At 41.3% G+C, this 21,669-nt stretch overlaps 1 protein-coding gene across 1 annotated transcript; it reads left to right on the forward strand.

Moving 5' to 3' along the window:
- Positions 1–251: 251 nt before the first annotated feature.
- LOC123758683 (DNA repair protein RAD51 homolog 4) lies at positions 252–21,100 on the forward strand. Its single transcript, XM_045743222.2, has 7 exons — positions 252–421; positions 3,039–3,184; positions 6,196–6,314; positions 8,957–9,167; positions 10,580–10,817; positions 14,993–15,155; positions 20,899–21,100. The coding sequence occupies exons 2-7, from the start codon at positions 3,044–3,046 to the stop codon at positions 21,071–21,073; spliced, it is 1,047 nt and encodes a 348-aa protein (XP_045599178.2). The 5' UTR covers positions 252–421; positions 3,039–3,043; the 3' UTR covers positions 21,074–21,100.
- Positions 21,101–21,669: the final 569 nt, after the last annotated feature.

Genomic DNA, 21,669 nt, shown 5'->3' on the forward strand with positions numbered 1-21,669 from the left:
CAAGTATATAAAGGCGGCCTATGTCTTCTCTCTCTCTCTTTAAACATTTCCAGTTAGGCGAAGCAGCGTAAAACGTATCACATTAATTAATATTGTTTATCGCATACATTTATTATACTCAATTATACAATCTTCTTCCCCTCAAAATTATTAATTAAATAGTAAATATTTATATATATCATGTCTGCTTAGCCGCGGCTTGTCATTGGCCAAGCTCGGCTCAGAAACACGCCGATTGGTCCATCAGATTTGGCCGACCTTTTGATGTGTAGTCATTTGGATGGGCCGAGCCTGGAGGCCTCCATGCTGAACACTCCATGTTCAGCATGGAGTGAGGATACATATGTATATGTACACTAGTACGCATGAGCGCCACAGTCAACTGTTCTTTCTAGCTATTGTGCTCTCAAGAAGGAGATCTGTAAGTGTGACTTGGAACAGTGTGTTGTGACTTTTTTTTTTTTGAGATATATACAAGAGTTGTTACATTCTTGTAGAGCCACTAGTACGCGTAGCATTTCGGGCAGGTCCCTGGAATACGATCCCCGCCGCGAAGAATAGTTTTAACAACCAAGTACACATTTTACTGTTGAGTTAAACAGAGACTACAGTTAAGGAATTGCGCCCAGTAAATCCTCCCCGGCCAGGATACGAACCCATGACAAAGCGCTCGCGGAACGCCAGGCGAGTGTCTTACCACTGCACCACAGAGACTGGTGCAGCAGTGGAGACTTTATTTCTCAAAATAAACTTTCTCAAAACAACCAATACCCAAATTTGTAACAAATTAGATGGCAAATTCCTTGGCATTCTCATTGACCACAAGCTGAATTTCCAGGGACACATTCTAAATATATAAAAAAAAGTTTCAAAAACTGTTGGCATTCTTTCTAAGATCAGATATTATGTACCACGCCCTGCCCTGGTGACTCTCTATTACTCCCTCATCTATCCATATCTCAACTATGGTATTTGTGCTTGGGGTTCTACTACCCAAAATCATTTACGTCCTCTAATTACTCAACACAAAGCTGCTATTAGGACAATATCCAACTCTGGCCCTAGGCATCACTCGGTACCCCTACTCAAATCTCTGAAGATGTTAGATATTAAGTCGCTGCACATTCTCTCATTTGTATTATACATATATAAAACGCTGAACTGCAATGCCAATCCTGACCTCAAAAACTTCATAGAAGGTTGTAACAGAACCCATGAACACCACACCAGAAATAAATACAGTTTTGATATTCCTAGAGTACGACTTAATCAAACTAGAAATGCTCTACAAATCAAGGGACCCAGATTGTGGAATGACCTTCCCAACCATGTTAAAGACTGTACCTCTCTCAACCAGTTTAAGATAAAAACGAAGCTATACCTAATAAATTCCCTGTAACCTACCTTACCCCTCTATTGTCAACCAACGTTTGTCTTTTTAAAGAGCGCTGTTTGTCAACAGAATTGTATTTGTGCTGCTTTTTCAGCTATGTTTTCATTCCATGTTTTCATTTTATTCTTTATGCTCAATTAGTATTAAGCTTTAGTCATTTAAGTTTTTCATGCCCGAAACGCTTTGCGTAATAGTGGCTTTAGGCATTGTATGTACTAGCCCTATCTATAAATCCATCACTCTTTGTAAAATCTCTTGTATGTATGTACCTTACCTAAATAAACATTTGATTTGATTTGTTTTGTCTGGGGCAGGAAGCCTGGGTGTATATACTTTAGGGCTGTATCGAGGTTTACCCCCTCCTCCTCCTCCACCGACGATTTTGCTTCATGCAGGTCGGCGTTCAATTCCCCGACCATCCACAAGTGGTTGGGCACCATTCCTTCCCACCCATCCCATCCCAAATCCTTATCCTGGCCCCTTTCCCAGTACTACATAGTCGTAATGACTTGGCACTCTCTCCTGATGATTCCCTCCCTCCCTCCCTTCCCCCCCCCTCCCCCCCCCTAAAGGTCAGACTACTGACCCTCGCCAGGATGCAATCCAAAAACAGGTGCTTAACTTCCAGGTACTGTACCTGTTTACTTCTAGTTGAGCAGAGGCATTAGGCGAGAGGAAACATGCCTATCCATTTCTCTCCCATCTGGGAATCGAACCCGGGATCCTCGAGTGCAAATAGAAATTGAAGCCAACTTGGAATGGTAACTATGAATGAACAGGTAACAACTCGCCTAATATTTAAACATCAAAAAATATATCTCCAATATAAATAATAATAATTCATTTCTTAAGTAACCTTTTGACAAGCTGTCAGCCTCCTGTTCTCATCAAAGTCACTAAATAGTTGCTCCTTGCTTAAATTCATGTAAAATGCTGGTAAATAATTTCTCTATCACTACATATCCTATTAGTAATGTTATATTCAGAAAATCTATTTTGGAATATACTGTACTTACATTACCTCTATGCCAGGTAATGGGAGCCGGTCGGCTGAGCGGACAGCACACTGGATTTGTGATACTGTGGTCCCAGGTTTAATCCCGGGCGCCGGCGAGAAACAATAAGCAGAGTTTCTTTCACCCTATGCCCATGTTACCTAGCAGTAAAATAGGTACCTGGGTGTTAGTCAGCTGTCACGGGCTGCTTCCTGGGGGTGGAGGCCTGGTCGAGGACCGGGCCGCGGGGACACTAAAGCCCCGAAATCATCTCAAGATAACCTCAAGATATCTATCCATCCATCCATTGTATCCCTAGTTCACTAAGATTTATTTCTTTAAGATTTATTATATATATATATATATATATATATATATATATATATATATATATATATATATATATATATATATATATATATATATATATATATATATATATATATATATATATATATATATATATATATATATATATATATATATATATATATATATATATATATATATATTATATTTATTATTACTATATACCTTGTAGCTTCAGAATAACATTTAGGGTAAGGTCATGTCAGACACACATGTTATGCTCTCTGGCTGTTTTGTTCACAAAAGCCAACTTTCTCTTATGAAGTATCCTATATCTGTAGGAAGAATGCGTCTGTGTGTTGGGTTGTGTCCGGCTCTCACTGAGGATGTATTGTCCAAGTTACACAAGGCTGGGATCAGGAACATCCTGTCCTTCATGCTGAAAGATCCAGAATTGCTGGCGATGGAGATATCCGTGAGTTACAAGGTAAGATACGCGAGGGTAAAGCGATGCTCGGTGACAAAGTTGATTTGTATTCTTCCTGTCAATGGTTGGGACTCATTGAGGTTGCACTAACTGCAATTTCTAAGGCATACAGTAATTGAGAAATTGGCTGAACAAGAAGCCATTATACTGTGTGTAACCTATGAGTAGTGGCTTGAATATACAGTAATAAGAGTAATCTGACCAACAGCCATATTTTTTTTTTTTTTTGTCATGTATCAAAATATTGCAGTGTTCATGGGCCTGCATCCCAATACTATGCTGAAACCTCATGTTTCTATATCTAGGCAATTTAATATTCAAATTATTTGCAAGTTACTCTTTTAAGTTCTGCACTCTATCCAGGACAAGTTAGTTTCCAACATTACATGGAACAGCACTGTATCACAATTATCATGTAGAATGTGTATCCTAATGTAGGATAGAAATGTATTATGCCTTATTTTTAATCTTGTGTTTTAAATACTGTAATTGATTTACTGTAGTATGTGGTATCCAGGACAGAAGCCTGGGGCACTTTGCTAGCAATGGTTTCCTAGTAGGTCTCTGTCTATCTTGAGGTTATCTTGAGATGACTTCAGGGCTTAGCGTCCCCGTGGCCTAGTCCTTGATCAAGCCTCATTTTTTGTTATCTATGCTAACTCTTCAATAATTTTTTGAAAAAACCAAGCCCAAATCCATCTTGGTACTGTGTGAACCCCCTTTTCCCCAATTCAATGTTCCTTTAACTTTCTAATGAATGTATTGTGAGTCACAACATCTAGTAAAGTCAAGATTTAGAAAGTCACAGTCCTGTCCACTACTGTATATTGAAAAGAATATCAAATTTGTTAAATACAAGCAACTATTAATAAAACTATGCTGTGAAATCCATATTATTGTGTGTTGCTGTAAACGAATGGCTTTTGCAATTATTGATTCTTGCACTTTTTCTAAAATATACTGTATGTCAAGTTAATGTGGTGCAAGTGTTCTATCTCCTTTGTTAAAAATTGGCATCACATTTGGAATTCCTGATTCTGGTACTCTGCTTAACTTTAGTAGTAGTAGGCATCCATCAGTCTCGGGAGACTATGGAGTTGCACTCTGGTTGTTGGTCTGGAATGGCCTCTCCAGGGTGCAAAACCAAGGTAGGGTTGATATGGGGGAGAAGCTGACTTGGAGCTGGAGCCCCTAGGGCTTGACATTAATGATCTATTAAATATGCAAAACAAATGCATGCTTTAAAGGACCCTTTGTTTGGCCCTAGGTACTTCTTGGGCTTCAATTTTTTCTATTTGTTTAATAACTACCTCTGATAACCAATTAACTAGGCAGTTTGTCCTATTTACCACCTTCATAGATTTATTCAGTTGCAAGCATAAATGAAGTTCTCTAGGTAAATGCAGAGGCAACATACATAACGTTATGTAGATGACATAGTAAAAGACTCGGATGAACTAATTGATCTAAAAAGCCATATAGAGAGAGAGTCAGTACTCCAATTTACACATGAAAATAGTGAAAATAGCAGTGCCATTCCTGAATGTACTAATAACAAAAACAGGAACCTCTTTAAGCACCAGCGTATATACTAAGCTTACCAACATAGGGTTATGCCTAAGTGGTAGGAGTGAGTGCCCTAAAGATACAAAGCCAGTATTCTCAGTGCTTATATTCGTTGAGCGCTTACCCACTGCTTCGATGGATCAAGGTGAATAGGTAGTTTGAAAAAATAACTCGGGTGTTGGTGAACAATGGTTATAGCAACACAGAAATAAACACTACTATAAGAAGACACCTGGACCGATGGTACAATCCTGAACCTAGAACAGAAAACACAACACCTCCAATATAATTCTATTACAAATCAACTATGCATAGTGAGCATAAAAAGGAATAATGAAAGAAGTAATCCGTAAAGGAGTAAAAAGCATTACTCCTAATCAAAACATAGACCTAATCATGTTCTATAAAACAAAGACCACCACCGATCTCCTTCATAAAAACAGCCTGAAGCTGACGGAGAACCCTTTACAGCAGTCAAACGTAGTATACATGTACACCTGCCCCCCCCCCCCCCACGAAGGATGTAACCTTCAATCTAAGTACAGTACATGGGTATGACATCAACCATGCTGATGAGGCGTTTGACCTGTCATCTTCAATCCTGTGCCCCCAGAAATCATATGAGACAAGCCCCTAACATCACCCTAACAAGAGAAATGCTGAATAAAAACACTTGTATAATAGACAAAACCCAAGATGTAAGAAGATTATAAATTCTTGAAGCAATCTATATAAAAATAGAACAACCCGCCATAAATGCCCAAATTACGGAACTATTCACCCTACCCACTATGAGAGTAGGAACAAGACCAGAACGTGAAAATGCCAACATAGACGACACTGTTCAAAATGCCACGCCCACTACACCTGATTAATCTTTGTATGTGTTTCGTACCCTATTTTGCCTTATTCTGCTATTTTCTCCTTTATGCCTTATTCTTTATCCATTTGTATACCCTTATACAGTATAACCCATTGTTCGATCCATTTGTATACACCTGACCCCCTAATGGTATAATTACAGTATGCCTTATACTGTCACATCACTTGAGAATGAACCATGTAGGTTTGAAACATTGTGTAATTTTATAATAAGTGTAATACATTCTACAGTTATTTATTTCTTTTTCTTCACCTCGAACGCACATGATTTTTTTGGAGAACTCTTCTTCCAATTAAACCCAGATGTAAGAGCACTAGTCAAAAGGGATAGAAGCCCTAAACAAGAAAATAATCAATACAGAATATGCAGTCATATTCAACGAAGCATGTATAAATGAAAACCTGCTGCCAGTGTACACCAACATACATATGCAATATATATAATTATGTATAACGTTTCTATTGATAGTTGTGTAATACAGTAACTACAGTTATTTTCTTATTATTTGTTTGCTGTTTTTTGTTTCAAATATTAATATAACAAAGATTTTAATTTATTACAGGACTTGCAGAGCATTCGTCGTATAATTCATGCTCATTATGCTGCTTTTGCTGTTTCTGGTGATGACATGCTGAATGAAGCTGTTCAAAGAGCTGTTGTTATATCCACCGGCAACACAAAGTATGTATTTTATTGTATGAATTATGGAAATCGATTAGATTCCTATTCCTGCATCATTTCTGAGTCTAGGGCCCTTTGGATGTTCCCCCAAGCTAAAGCCATTATGGTGCACCAAGGACTCGTACAATATCTCCTGCTGGGCTCTGTGACTTTTTCCCCCACTGTGTCAAGAGTATAAGCAATGAGGAAACTTAGTCCTCTTGGCTCATTTGAGGCATCTCCTATTTATATATGAATGAGTGTGGGGTTGTATATATACTGTATATCTCAACATACACTCGGAACAATCGATCAATCCCACATGTGTTATGTTACCTGGTGGTTTGTTCCATAAATCAACAACACGGTTTCCAGCAATCAGTAATTTACCCAGGTCTTTCTTAGTTTTTAAACTATCCAGTTTATATTTATTTAGAATTCTATTTGTAAATGGTCTTGTGAAGGAAAGAGAGGGATTGAGGTAGTGATGACTCAAACTCTAGCTCTTGGTGAAGAACCACAACATAAGGGGTCCACCGCTGTTCATTACCCTTCCAGCAAGCATTAGAAATATTACTGGAACAAAGGCGGATATCTTCAAGATACACTTAGACAAGTACTTGCAAGAAGTGCTGGACCAACCAATTTGTTGTGGAAATGTGGGCTTGCTGGCCACTCTAAGCAACAGCCTATTGGATCAAGTTGTAGCAAGTCAACCTAGACTGGGCTCTGGGAGTAGGAAAAACTCCTGAAACCCTCTCCAGATAACCAGTTTGCTGTTATGTAAAATAAACAGCAATATTCCCGACTCTCCCTTCCAGCAATAATTGATAACACAAGGAATGCTATATACTGCTCTGCTAACTACTGGTTAAGTAACTAAACAACCCATCATCACAACAGTACCTACAGATTTTGTCTTGGGTCTGTACCTGGGCACTGAATTTTCCTTCAAGACGCATGCAAGGTGGATTTGTCCCACTCTCGTGTGCCTGCCAATCAGTACTTACTTATTTGTGACTATGGTGGAGTAAGATCGAGCTCTTTATGCCCTGCCTCCTACCTGTTTGTACCTGGTGTTCTAATTCTCTTCCTCAGCAATAATAGTTTTCATCATATTTTTTCTTAAAATTGTGAATGAAATTGGTTATAACATCCTCTACCCTCAATGTGTTCCACACGCCCCGAGAACTTCGTTATATGATGACCAAACCACACGCCAGAAGACAAAAGAAACGACGACATTTTAGTCTGTCCTGGACTGTTATCAGGTCGATTTGTCACATCTCTGACTCGATTGCGTGTCCAGCTTCCTTCACTGTCCTCTTGTCCTACCTCCTTCTAAGGTAGTCTTCCTTTGTCCACACCTCTCGGAATCATGTACATACTGTACTGTAGTGCTTTTATCCCCTCTTTCTCGTCTCCTTTAAGATTGTAATGGTGAGAGTTCCCTCAGCCTGTCCCTCATAGCCAAGTCCTCTCAATTCTGATATTTATCTAGTTGCAAACCTCTGTACTTGCTAAAGTTTTTATTTGTTGTGCTTCACAAGGTGTGGGTTCTATGATGGTGCTGGTCTCGCAAAGGCTGTGTGTATTTTGTATCAGCTAAACCATTTCACGCCTTGTGTAAGGATATAATTAATTTTTTTTTGTTTTTCTCCCCCCTAAGCTGCCTACATATTTCCTTATCTTTGTTGTAGGGTCCCTTGTAGACTGTGGCTATAAATGGAGTGTGAGGAGACTGTCTTGAGCGTTGCTACGAGTTTTAGAGTTTTTGGACTTGAGTATGGCAGATGTTACTCGTGATATTGTTCAACATGCTCAAAATGCTGAATTTGATGAAATCTTTGAAGATGACATGACTGAATTGCCTCACTGCCTTGCAGACTTCTTTATTAAACAGAAACATTTTGAATCTCCTTGAACAGCAACAATAGGAAGCCAAGGATGAATGATGTGAAAATAGAGAAAAAATAGCAAGGTTTCTTGATGCTGCTGAAGGAATGGTGATGGAGGAGCAGTATAAATGTTTAATTGAAGTAATGAATTTAAGGAAGCACGAAACATTTAGTCATGTATCTAAAGGGAGCTTTTCAAGGAGAGAAAAAAAAAATAGACGGCTGTCTATACGAAAAGGCAGACAATTATGCCTCCTTATGTAACTTTTCCATGGAATGCATGCCCTCATTTACCATCGTCTTGTGGACATAGAAGTTTGGTGTAAATCCTTGATTTATACCCCTATTTTCTGGAATGCATCCCTGACATAAATAAAAGGAATCGAGTATAGCATGTGATAAATATCAGCAAGCTATTTGATTTATTATTTTCATTGTCTTTTGAATGCTGTGTTTTCTTAGATGTTGAATATGTGAATTGTGTAATAGAATGATCCATTTACAGGTGGAATTATTTTATTTGATCATTATTTTGTTCAAATGATAATTTTTGTTTAATCACTCATTTTTAATTAATAAGTTGTTTTAGCAGCTGCTTGGAACAAAATGTTCCAAGTAGCACAGGCTATGGTGAGCCCGTAGTGGACTTACCTGGCACAGGAGCGGGTCCAAGTAGCATGGGCTATGGTGAGCCCTAATAGTGGGCTCACCTAGCACTGGAGAGGGGCTGTAACTGAATTAATCATAGTTCTCTATTCTTTGCAGTCTGGACACCCTATTAGGTGGAGGCCTGATGACTGGCGAGGTGATGGAGGTGTGTGGAGGCTGGGGTGCCGGCAAAACCTCCCTGTGCGTGAGCCTCGCCGTTCATGCAGCTCTCAGGTTGAAGATGAATGTGCTTTATATTGATCCTTTGGGCAGCATTAATTCTTTAAGGCTCGCCCCTGTGATAGAAGCGTTCTCTGAGAAACTGGAGGCGAGTATGCTGAAATGTTTGGTCAGGCATTGGCCGACAAAATTTTTATTTGTCGGTTGCCTGTGAAGCTTTTTAGTGGTTAAAATGTGGATTTTTTTTATATGCTCTTTAACAGCCATTGTGAAGAAATTCTTGCTAAATTATAAATAAATTAAATTATCGTTACTGTATTAATATACAAAAGTAATACAAATTTGTATTACTTTTTTTATATGTAGGTAGGTCACTTTTTTATTCACCAAAAATCAATTGTATAATATATTTATGTACACGAAAATTATGTTTTACCCATTCACTTGTACTGGTCGGTAGAGTGACAGCCTTGCTTCTTACAGGGATGGCTTTTGAGTCCCATTGGTCCAAGTGGCTGGGAACTGCTCCTTTACTCCATCCTCTCATAACAGCTCCTATCCTGTTTTCTCAACATTGCTGTTCCTTTGTTATTGTTGCCATCTCTAAGCGCCCTCATGGCTATATAGTTTTTTTTAACCCCTTTGCATCCTGAGGTAAACAAAATCCAGTACTGGCCATTTCTTATTTTTGGCAGGTTTAAGACGGTCAAATTTTGTTGGGTTCGCAGCCATATTGGGATCCCCCTCGAATGAACTCACTGACTTCACCGCTAAGGAAGCCATTTATACTTGAAACATTTCCCAGAAAGAAGTTCCCTATTTAGATTTGGACCTGATCACTCATGCTGCTCTCTGCAAGCATTAGCAGAGTCGTTTGGCTGGCATTGTAAATAATAAACTGTATGCTCTTAATTATGACCTTTTCCCATGGCCGTCCTCCTGCCACTGTATTAGGCATTGGGAGACTGCTCTGGCTAGGCTGTGTATCGGTCACACCCACCCGACTTGCGATTACTTAATGGAACAGTGTCCTGCTCCCTTTGGTTTTAACTGTATTGTCCCACATACAGTCTTGCACCTCCTTGTCGATTGGCTGAATTTTGACATTTTATGAGTATCTTGCTTTCGTGATGTCTTTAGAGGCCAGTTGTCACTCGTTAGCATCCTCGGTGATTCTGTTACCCTTGATATCGTTCGCCTTATGTCCTTCTGTTCTCACATTAGCATCTTTAAGGATATTTAGCGCCTATTGAATACCTTACAACTTAGATGGTGCCACGTAATCTTTGTTGTTTGGCGCTTTCTACGATAGATAGTTACTGTACTTGTACGTACCAAATTGTTAATATGTACCTAAATCAAATTATTTGTAAATATTTATGACATAACATTTTTTACATTACCTGCCTCCCTAATTTTAATCTTACTTTTTTATCCTTAAATGTGCGGTTAACCTTATTTACATATTCAATCAAGTGCAATATACTTATAACTTTGTCCTGATGTCTAATTTTTTTTTAACAAGTATCTCTAACTGAAATGTGTTGATTTGCATTCTAGATAGTGGAACACGCTCTTGCCTGTATAAAGACAGTGGCACCTGCTGACATATGGGGTGTATTTCAAGCATTGGAATTAGCCCGGCAGCCATACCTGGCAGTGAGGAAAAAGGATGCAGACTGTGGTGGCGGCGACGAGACTAGCTCGATAGTAACCACAGTGGGGAAAATACAGTTAGTCATAGTGGACTCCTTGCCATCCGTTCTTACACCTCTCCTGGGAGGACAACAGAAACAGGGTATGGTATTTTGTTCAGTGCAATAAAATCTCAGTTTGAACCCGTCTGCAAAGTGCAAATTTGTACATACAATACTGTACATGTTTTTTTTTTTTGACCACATTTGTAATGCATAAGGGTATAGGGGTTTACACACAAACACAAGTTAGCATTGTTTCACATGATTTGTCTGTAAAATGGCTGTCTATGAATGTACATTATAAAGAAACATGTATAAAATGCTGTCAAAGAACACGAGCTTATACAGGAAGCTTTTGGAGAATGCCGAGTCCATAATTACACAAGTACACAAATAATTGCATTAGCATTAAGTTGGATGTTAAACGAGTCGAGAGTGAACACAAGCCCGTACTAACAGTTTTTAAGGACCCCATACCAATACTAGCTGTTTCGAACTAGTCCTTGCAGCCCAGTCCTCGACCAGGTCTCCTGATTGCTACACTGGTCAACCAGGAAGTGGGACACGGCTGCTCGAGTAGCCTTATGTATGAATCACAGCCTGGTTGAGCAGGTATCCTTTGGAGGTGTTTATCAAGTTCTCTCTTGAACACTGTGAGGGGTCGGCCAGTTATGCCCCTTATGTGTAGTGGAAGCGTGTTAAACAATCTCGGGCCTCTGATGTTGATAGTTCTCCGAGTACCTATTGCACCTCTGCTTTTCAATGGAGGTATTCTGCATATCCTGCCATGCCTTCTGGTCTCATGTGGTGTTATTTCTGTGTGCAGGTTTGGGACCAGCCCTTCTAATATTTACCACGTGTAAATTATTATGTATCTTTCCTGCCTGCACTCAAGAAAATACCGATTTAAGCATTTTAGTCAGTCCCAATAGTTTAGGTGTTTTACCGAGTGGATTCTAGCAGTAAAGGATCTCTACATGCTCTCCAGGTCAGCAATTTCTCCAGCTTTGAAAGGGGAAAGGGGCACAAATTTATGCCCCAAAATACAGAAACAAAGAAATATAGAATATCACTGTATGCAGTGTGAAATGAAACAGGTATGACTAGCTACTGCACGACCTCTTGGTGTTATGCACGATGCAGTGTAAATTAGGAAAGGTAATTCCTTGCTTTAACACCGTATTAGTGTAAGAGTATCCACCTTACTGATGGTGAATACTCAATTTTCTGTTGAACAGTATAAAAAGAGTAACAGTCAACCATATAAAATAGTCCAAGCACAGTTGAAAGCTCTGGGCCTCAAGGTACAGTCCTTGCACCACTGCTTTTCCTTATACTTATATTAGATATAGACAAATATACAAGTCACAGCTTTGTGTCATCCTTTGCAGATGACACAAAAATCAGTATGAAAATTACCTCTGCTGAAGACATTGAAAAACTACAAGCAGATATTAAAATTGTTTTTGACTGGGCTACAGAAAATAACATGATGTTTAACAGTGATAAATTACAGGTACTCAGGTACGGTAAAAATGAGGACCTGAAACATAATTCAGGGTACAAAACACAATCATATCTGCCCATAGTAGGAAACAGCATGTAAAGGATTTGGGAAAAATTAAGTCTGATGACCTAACGTTTAGGGAGCATAACCGTGCAAGTATTGCCTCAGCCAGAAAAATGATAGCATGAATTATGAGAACTTTCATATCGAGGGATCCCATCGCAATGGTACTTTTCAAATCACTTGTGCTGTTCCATCTTGAATACTGTTCAGTACTCAGTTTTCCCTTCAGAGCATTTTCTTATCTTGAGATGATTTCGGGGCTTAGCATCCCCGTGGCCCGGTCCTCGGCCAGGCCTCCTTTGTGTTACACACCTCTAGGAAGCAGCCCATAGCAGTTATCTAACTCCCAGGTACCTATTTACTGCTAGGTAACAGGGGCATCAGGGTGAAAGAAACATTTTGCCCATTTGTCTCCACCTCCACCGGGGATCGAACCTGGAACCTCAGGACTACGAATCCGAAGTGCTGTCCACTCAGCTATCAGGAAAGATTGTTGAAATAGAGGGAGAACAGTGAACATATAAGGCATACATAGAGCACCTAAATAATTGGTAATAATTTAGGATAAAGTACCTAAATTATTGGGATCGTCTCAAAGCTATTCAAATGTACTCATTAGAAATGAGATGAGAGATATCAAATAATATATAGTCATGCCATCAAGATTGTGAGACAGAGACTGAGTCAAGACTCAAATGAGACAAGAGAGATATCAAATAATATACAGGTGGAAAATACTGGAGGGCCAGGTCCCATATCTACACGGTAAAATAACAACATACTGGAGTGAAAGATATGGACGAAAATGCAGAATAGAACCAGTGAAGAGCAGGGATGCCATAGGCACAATCAGAGAGCACTGTATAAACATCAGAGGTCCACAGTTGTTTATCATCCTCCCAGCAAATATAAGAAATATTGCCAGAATAACTGTTGACATCTTCAAGAAAAAACTAGATAGTTTTCTTCAAGAAGTGCTGGATCAATACTTCTGTGTTGGATATGTGGGGCTGTGGGCCGCTCCAAGCAACAGCCTGTTGGACCAAGGTCTCACAAGTCAAGCCTTGCCTTGGGCTGGGCTTGGGGAGTAGAACTCCCAGAATCCTATCAAGCAGTTAATAAATGTTTTATATCTTGTAAGAATACCTGATGCTCAAAAAACTGCTTATGATTAATGCCGTTATAAAAGACAAATTAATTCTCAGGAAGCCTGTACTTAATTTAGCATCAAGGATTTCTCAGGTCGGCCTTCCTCAGGATACAACTCAAAACAGTTACCTATCTCCTGAGTACCTATTTACTGCTTTGTGAACAGCTGCATTAGATGAAAAGATTTGTGACCAACCATTTCTGCCCCACCCAGGGATTGAACTGGGATCTTCAATTGTAAGTCAAGAACATAAACTACTTAATCATGTACAAACAGTACTAAAAGTAGACAAAACCTCAATATTTTAAGTAACAACTGCTTCGACTGGCAGGCAAAAAGCCGGGGAAGGGTAGTTAAAGGTTAAGATCCTTGGTGAACTAAGGCTTGTCTACCTGTGCATGCGAAGATTGGACCTGGCGGACTGCGTGGAGAAAAAACACCAGAATGGTCAATAAGCAGAAAGGCAGACCCAGGAAGGCATTGTGGAGTGCAACGAGGGTGCAGTGAGACACGTAGGACACTGCTGGCCATCCACTACATCCTAACCTATCTCCTGCCATCTCAACATGTCTTACTGCTGGATCCAGATAGGTTGGGACGAGAGAGTGAGGCTGATAATTTGTGCAACTCTCCCTCACTTTAATCTATGTCAAGCGCAAGTCATGCCTTCAAACCACGTCGTGCAGCCTCGAGTCCTGGGGCGACAGGCGAGTGGCAAAGCAACAGGTGCAGATACACTGGAAGCTGTAGTCACAGACCTGCACACAGGCAGCTCAGGACATAGGGTCTCTCTCTACTGGACCATAGCAGCAACAGAATTCGGAAGCTCCCTGGGTGTTTGAGCAGCCCCTCTTCAGGACACGTTCTACTTGCCTCCATGGAGGAAGGGGCTAGGAAAGATGTCTTGAACAGTGCCTGCTTCAACTAACCCTGGCCAGCAAGCTGTGGCTGGCCAGGATCCCCCACGGCGGTAGAAGGGAAGGGAATTATCGGGAGAAATAATTCCCATAATAATGTTACTAAGAGAAATAATCATTATCTAGGCTTTTATTATTAAGTGAATAATTATATCATAGAAGAGGTAAGTGTTGGTCGTGTTATTTGTCATGTATTTAGAAATGATTGTGTCTTTGCTGAATATTCTCTCTGCTTGTTGAATGATATCTTGTTTTGACATGAATAAATTATTTACTCTATATTCATCATTACAATAAAAATAAGTTTGGGGAGATCTTATAAAAACATTCACACCAAAGTTGAGTTGTGGCAGGGATTTGCCAGCCATGAATGTAGACTGTTCAGCTACTGACTCGGTGATCTACAGCCACACTGGTTGCGGAAAGATTGTTTTTGTTTGGACATAAATAAGCTCCACTTCAACATTATTATTATTGTTGAAGCGATGGCCTTATCTGTAGTTCCCCAAGCCAAATGCTAATCCAGGCTTAAAAAATCCTTATTATTTACCATGTTTATTTTTTCATTTACACAACTTGAATTTATCATTTGTTTAAAATGCTCTTATCACTGAGTTGATATAATTACTACTTACACAGGTTGGGGTATAATAAATCAGTTAGCCGCAGCTTTGAAGAGCCTTGCCTCTGAACAGCAGTTAGCAATAGTGGTTGTCAACAATGTTGTGCATACAAACTATAACAACAATGTGAAGAACCAAGGGTATAATTTGCAGACTAACTGGAAACCAGCTCTTGGAAGGTAGGTAAAATATCAGTTGTTATCCACACTTCTGTGGAAATAAACGTTCCATTTACTTGGGCTCTAGGAGACTTGAACTACGGACCCAACATGTGTGGGCGATAAGAGCTTTGGCCTCACACACATGAGGTCCATGGCTTGGGTCTCCTAGAGCCCAGGGGGCCAGATTCATGAAGCAGTTACGCAAGTAATTTACAAACGTGCACATCTTTCTTCAATCCTTGACGGCTTTGGTTACATTAAACAGTTTACAAGCATGAAAACTTGTCAATCAACTGTTGTTATTGTTATAAACAGCCTCCTGGTGCTTCGGAGCTCATTAACTGTTTAATAATTGTAAACAAAGCCGCCAAAGAGTGAGAAAAGATGTGTAGGTTCGTAAGTGCTTACATAACTACTGCATGAATCTGGCCCTAGGCGAATGGAATGTCGGTAAAATATCTTTATACTGTATTTCTAATATCATTGGGTATCCTGTTGGGTTTTTTTCTGAGCGAGACTTACTGATAGCTCCTTTAGTCTTACACACAATGCTTGTCAGGACAGCTATTATCTATCAGGTTCTGAGTGACTTGCTCTTATACAAGCATTTTTGCAAATGGTCTTGTTCTATTTAACAGGGCAAAGAGGTCACTGAAGAGCATACCTCATTTCATCCTGAGGTAGCCGCTCGCTAAGCCACTCACAATCTCTTATGGTGACTCGAAACTCTGTAGGGAAATTTTAATGTCTAAGCACAGAGAGTGGGGCTGCCGGTGTTCCCCATTTTCTTTGGCGAGCATTCCCATGCCTGGGAGCACCTGTCTAATTTATTACCAGCAGGCCCTGGCATTCCCCCAGTGGGTCTTTGACGAGATCAGTTATGCATAAAGAATGGCCTGTTGAGCCTTGCTCTCGCCCATTGCAAATTTAAAGGCTGTTAGTCACCTTTGCTATGTGGCAATGATCATTTTTTCTGCCTCTGCTGTCTGTTGGGTTGATGACTTGTGGTTTGTGGGGTTTGTTTCCCATGGTTTCTGATCCTCTCTGATCCTGCCTCTGAAGCAGAGGCATTTCAAGTAGCTCTCACATTACGGGATAGGTTTGCCTGGTTTCAGTGTTCACAGCTTTGTGCTCAGTTGGAAACACTGGGATTGCCCCGTGTGATGTTTAAGGACCTAGATTTGGAGGTGTTGGTGATGTCGAATCACCACTGGCTCCAGCTGCACCTCCTCTTCCTTTCCAGTTAAGAATACTTCGCCCTGCTTCAGTTCCTCCTACCCTGCTTCCGGCTCAAAAATGTCTGAGGGTTTTGGAGTCGGGGCAGGGTTTAGCTATGGGTATAGCTTGGCAAATTCCAGGGACTGAACTTTTCTTCTCGAATGCAGAGGTAGTTAAGCCACCTAGTCCAGCAAATGTTATGGAGTTTTCTCCTGTGAACTCCTTTTCTCCCAGGTGTTGGATGGTGAATTTAGCTCTGCCCTCGGAGTTTTCATGGCAGGCTTCCAGGGCTGAGGGGAAGCCCCATTTGGTCCCTTGGATCCTCATGGATTTTTCTTAGTATTTTGTTAATTCAGAGAAGGCACAGAAGAGGATTTCTCTCCTGTTTGGCATGAGTTCGATTTGATGGCAGCTTCTCAAAGGTTATGTTTTTGTTTCACTTTGCCAAAGATGCTTGCACCCATTCTTCAGGAGGCGGTCGCAGCATTTTATGCAGCCTGAGCTGCACAAACTCTCAAGGCTTCTCCTGCTTGTAGGCGCTGATCTTTTGTGTTGCGAAAGGATGGCACTTCTTATGCTCTTTCACAGTTCACCACTTTGACGAAGTTCTTGGGGTGGGGGGAGGGGTCATCTCGCTCGCTTTGCCAGGTCCTGGTCACACAATTTGTGGGCGTTTCGGGTAGTTTCCCTCGGCTTGCGGTGAAGTTAGTCAGCTCCGCCCCCATTTTTGAGGTTGCTGCTTGCTGGTCAGCTTTTTTCCCCACTGCTGCATCAAGTCGTCGTGACATGGTTGGACATGGGCATGGTCAAGCTGACCTCGTCCCTTTGTTATGTGTCCCGTTTGTTCCCGGTTCCCAAGAGGGACTTGGTGGATTTGCGGTTCATCCTCGATCTTTTGGGTCTGAACAGCTTCTTTCCCTGTCCAATATTTTGCAAGACCACTTTTGCCCTAGTTCACGTGGTTCTTCAACCTGGGGCCTGGATGGTGTCCCTGGATCTCAAGCATGCGTACTTGCATGTTCTATTCAACCAGGATTCAGGAATTTAAGTTTTGCAGTGGGGCATCATACTTACTGCTTTTAGGTTCTACCCTTTGCTTGAATCTGGCTCCCTGTATTTTCACCAGGTTAGTGCATGTTGTGGCTTGGCCAAGTCTCTTAGGGGCTCAAGTTTTGACCTACCCCGACAACTGGCTGGTTTGGGCTTACAGCTCCATCTCCATCTGGTACTGGATAGGCCCTGGGTGACTCAGAGGTTAGTCGAGCGGGTGTGCAGGGGCCTGAATTTTACCTGCATGGTGTTTCCAATGGGCAGAATTTGACTCGGAGCTCTGTACTGGTTCCTCCGGTTTCATCCGTTTTGCCGCTGCTTTGGCGATCAGGTTCGGTCCCTGGCTGCCTTTTGCTTGCTTTTTTGGGATTCAATTCCATGGCACTTTCCAGCTCTTTCGCTCAATGCCTTTACAGATGTGTCGGCACTGGGTTGGGATTAGGTGACCAGTGCTCACCAGGCTTCCCAAGGTCAGTGGTCGGGTCCATTGTTCAGGCCCACAGTACGGTGCGCAAGTTCACAGCTGGTGGCAAGCATTACAGAAGATTCGGCTCCCTCTGGGTTACATGATCTTGGTTCATTCTGGCTGCTCTCTTGTGGTTCACTGCCTGAATAGTGGGTCTCTTTAGTCCTATCCCCCATGTGGTGCTGGATCCTGCGAGTGGCTTGTCTTCTGGATTCTCTGGGTTTAGCTCTGTGCATTCCATGTGCAGAGCGTTTCCAATGTCCTTGTGGATGATTCGTCTCTGTTCTGCTCCATCTTAATAGAATGGATCGTCGACGACATGTCCTTTCAGTGGCTTTGCGAGACATTTGGTCACCCCGATGTGGATCTCTTCTCGTTGGCGTGAAACTGGCACCTTCCATTCTACATGGCAACATTCCTCGATAATGAGGCTTTTGTATTAATGCTTTTTGGCTGGGCTGGTTGAGCTGGGAGTGTATTTACCTATTTTCTCCGGTTCTGTTGTTGCTCCGAATTCTTTTTAGACTGGAGTCCTTGTCAGGAACGGGGATCCTTTGTCAGGGAAAGGTGATCCTTCTGGCTTCTTGGTGGCCAGCTCAGCCATGGTTTCTGACTCTTCTAACCATGTGTCCGAACTCGGGCATTTTTCCTGGCTCTGCCTCTTTCAGAGAATCGGTCCAGTGACGTTCCTTGCTGGTTGGCCATCTACACATCTTTTCGCATCTGGACTTTTTGATGCAGGTTTATTGCCATTTGTGTGGCCTGCAGGTGGCAGTATGAAGTAGCCTTGTGCTTGTTTCACCTTTTTCCTGTCCCTCAGCCGTCTTTCTTCAATTTTGGTTAATGTGGTATTATCTTTCGTGGTTATTTCTTCATTGCTTTCTTGTGCCCAATGCTGTCACCTTTTTATCATGCAGCGCTGTTGGCTTTTAATGTTGATTCTTCTGCAGCTCTGTTCTGCAAATTGTCTCGAGCATCTCGGGGAGGGTTCTGCTCACTTTGGTCCTGGTGGGCATTTTCTTTGTTTATAATGGTCTTCTTTTCTGGTGAACGAGTCGGTGAGCTTCTGAAGGAGTCCTTTGGTTATTAATGCTTGGTTGATTCGGCCAGGGGTGCATCATTTGTTTGGTGGTATTGATTTGTCACTACCAGAGTGCCTCTACATCACCTTTGGTGGATTCTCCTTGGGTTGATCCAGCTTCCTTGGTCCCCCTGTTCTGAGGCTCATGTTTCTCAGGCTGTCTGCAGTGTCATAAAGGTTAGCCTGCCTGCAGTCTATCTATGGGTCCATGATGCTCATAAATGTGCTGCTCTTGCAATGATCAAATTTGTCTTGGGCAGATATTTGAGCTCAGAGCGGTTGTGGTGGACTAACAGGGTCATGGCAGCCAGCTATTTAGTCAAAGAGTCCCTGGTCCTCTTTGGTTTCTATTTTGCTCTGGGTCATGTTCCCTGGCCGCTGGTCTCTACTTAGACTTCGTGCCTGCTGTAATGACCAAATCTCACACATCATGAAATGGAGAAACGAAGACATTTTGGTCCATCCTGGACCATTATAGAGTCATGTGATCAACACACAACTTGATAATGGTCCAGGACGGACCAAAACTTTGTAGTTTCTTCATTTTATGATGTGTGATTTGTCATCATATTTTCAGTCACGTTATTGACCGTGACTCATCGTCTGTATTAGCACCTGCTGCCCCTCCTGCTCTGATAAGTCCCTCTAGTTTTCTCTGGTTATTTAGCTATAGGGAGCCTCCAAGGGGCTTCCCTAGAAACCCAATGTTGAATGTAGTGAAACGCCTTTCTCTGATTGAGCTCTGGTGGCTCTCTGTCTCCATTCTTCCCTTCAACTTTTATCGGTTCATGGCAGTGTTTATCAGCTCCTGTGCTGATCTGTTAGGTGATACTGTACTGAGTTCCGGCCCATCTGGTGGCGGCATTTGGTACTTTCGGGATATAACTAGTTTTATGCTTTTTCTTTATTTTGTTTTGTTTGGAGAGTTTTTCATTTTAGTGGATTTGAATCTTGGGAACCCAGCTGTTGTCTGCAAAGCCTTGCTGACTTTCAGGAGGCTTTTTCTGTGAAATGGCTGAACGTCATTTGCTCCCTGTGCCTCATGTGAAGGGACTATGTGTCGGAACTGGTCCCTGGTGGGCTAAATGAACTCGTTCAACATTGACTAGTAGACTGGAGCAATCTCGGTGAGGTAGCTACACTGAGCCACAAGGGCTCTACAGAGGTTACACTATGAGAGAGCATTTTATTACATGCAATTATTATTATTATTATTATTATTATTATTATTATTATTATTATTATTATTTTAAATGTGACCTATTCCCATGGCTTTCTAGCAATGACTAACAGAATGTGGGCAACAACTCTGGTTAAGTTACATATTGGCCAAATTCCATCCACAACTTTACTGTTTTCATCATACTTCTTTTTAATGTTGAGAGAGATAATTAATATACCAGTATAAAATGGCTAGGAGGTAGGGCAGAAAGAGCTAGATCTCATTCCCTCCATAGTCAGCTTAGGTAAGCACATGGGACCAGACTCTCACAAGTCAAGCCAGGCCACAGGTTGGGCTTGGGGAGTAGAAGAGCTCCCAGAACCCCATCAAGTAGACTAACTCATGGGTTGTTAAAGGAACAAATGCCTGTTCCTTATTCTCAGAACTGCATTGTCCCACTTAGCCATACACCTCACAGAATATACTGATTTTGTGTGATCTTCACCCCTTGATAAAATCCATGATGAATCTGATAGCTTTGGGATCGGTCTTTTTTTATGCCTTTCTCTAGTGTTGTATCCTGAAGGATATCTATGGATTTTGTACTTTTGTGCCATAGATGGTGCTAGGTAACTTTCCAGGCTTTTGGCCATCTTGGGATAGCTACATATCCATTCCATATGTTTCAGTTTCTCTCTCATTGCATCATTTGTCTGTTAACCGTGCCAGAGTATAGAACTCTTCAGCATGTTTCTTAAATGAACAAAATTTTCTCGTTTTTCAGATTCTGGGATCATGTACCCCATGTTCGCCTGTTTGTTGAGACTGAAACCCGCTCTTCCGCTCCACAGAATTTGGAGAACTGTTCTTTGTCTCCGTCCGAAATGAATGTGTCTATTTTAAAAAGCACTAGATTAAAAATTCGTAAGACTAAAATTTCAATATTTCCTGCATTGTAATTTTGTAAAAAAAAAGGCAAACTTTTCCTTATTTCCTTTATTATCCCTTATATATAAAGTAGTGAAAAGATAATTGTACTGTTAATTATAATGTTTTGCCTACCATGGCTTTATAAATTTTGTGATACACAGGATTAGTACTTATTTTTTGAATTACTGTATAACCTCCATCAGGCAGGGTTGGTGGAGGATAGTCAGTCTTACCTTGAGATTTAGAGTTTATTCCTACTGTATAACCTCCATCAGGCAGGGTTGGTGGAGGATAGGCAGTCTTACCTTGAGATTTAGAGTTTATTCCTACTGTATAACCTCCATCAGGCAGGGTTGGTGGAGGATAGGCAGTCTTACCTTGAGATTTAGAGTTTATTCCAAGGATTCCCCCTTAAAGAGGAAATTCCCCTTTACCACAACCTTGTTGTGGGGAGGGGGGGGGGGGAGAAGGGGGCCTTGCTTCTGCCCCCCCTTTCGAACCCCCTCTCTGGGCATTGTTCATGCAAAATAGAACGTGTGTACGGCTACGTTTGGGTTGATGGCCAACCTGTTAGAAGGGAGAAAGAGGTTTGCACTGGTGTAGGAGAATGCACAATGCAGGAGGG

Source organism: Procambarus clarkii, chromosome 31 (genome assembly GCF_040958095.1).
Source record: "Procambarus clarkii isolate CNS0578487 chromosome 31, FALCON_Pclarkii_2.0, whole genome shotgun sequence".
In the NCBI taxonomy this organism is placed as follows: Eukaryota; Metazoa; Arthropoda; class Malacostraca; order Decapoda; family Cambaridae; genus Procambarus; species Procambarus clarkii.

Coding starts and splice junctions, on each gene's coding strand:
- LOC123758683 (XM_045743222.2), top strand. CDS start 3,044: ATGCGTCTGTGTGTTGGGTTGTGTCCGGCTCTCACTGAGGATGTATTG. Junction 9,168..10,579: donor CGTTCTCTGAGAAACTGGAG/GCGAGTATGCTG, acceptor TTTGCATTCTAG/ATAGTGGAACACGCTCTTGC. Junction 10,818..14,992: donor GGGAGGACAACAGAAACAGG/GTATGGTATTTT, acceptor CTACTTACACAG/GTTGGGGTATAATAAATCAG.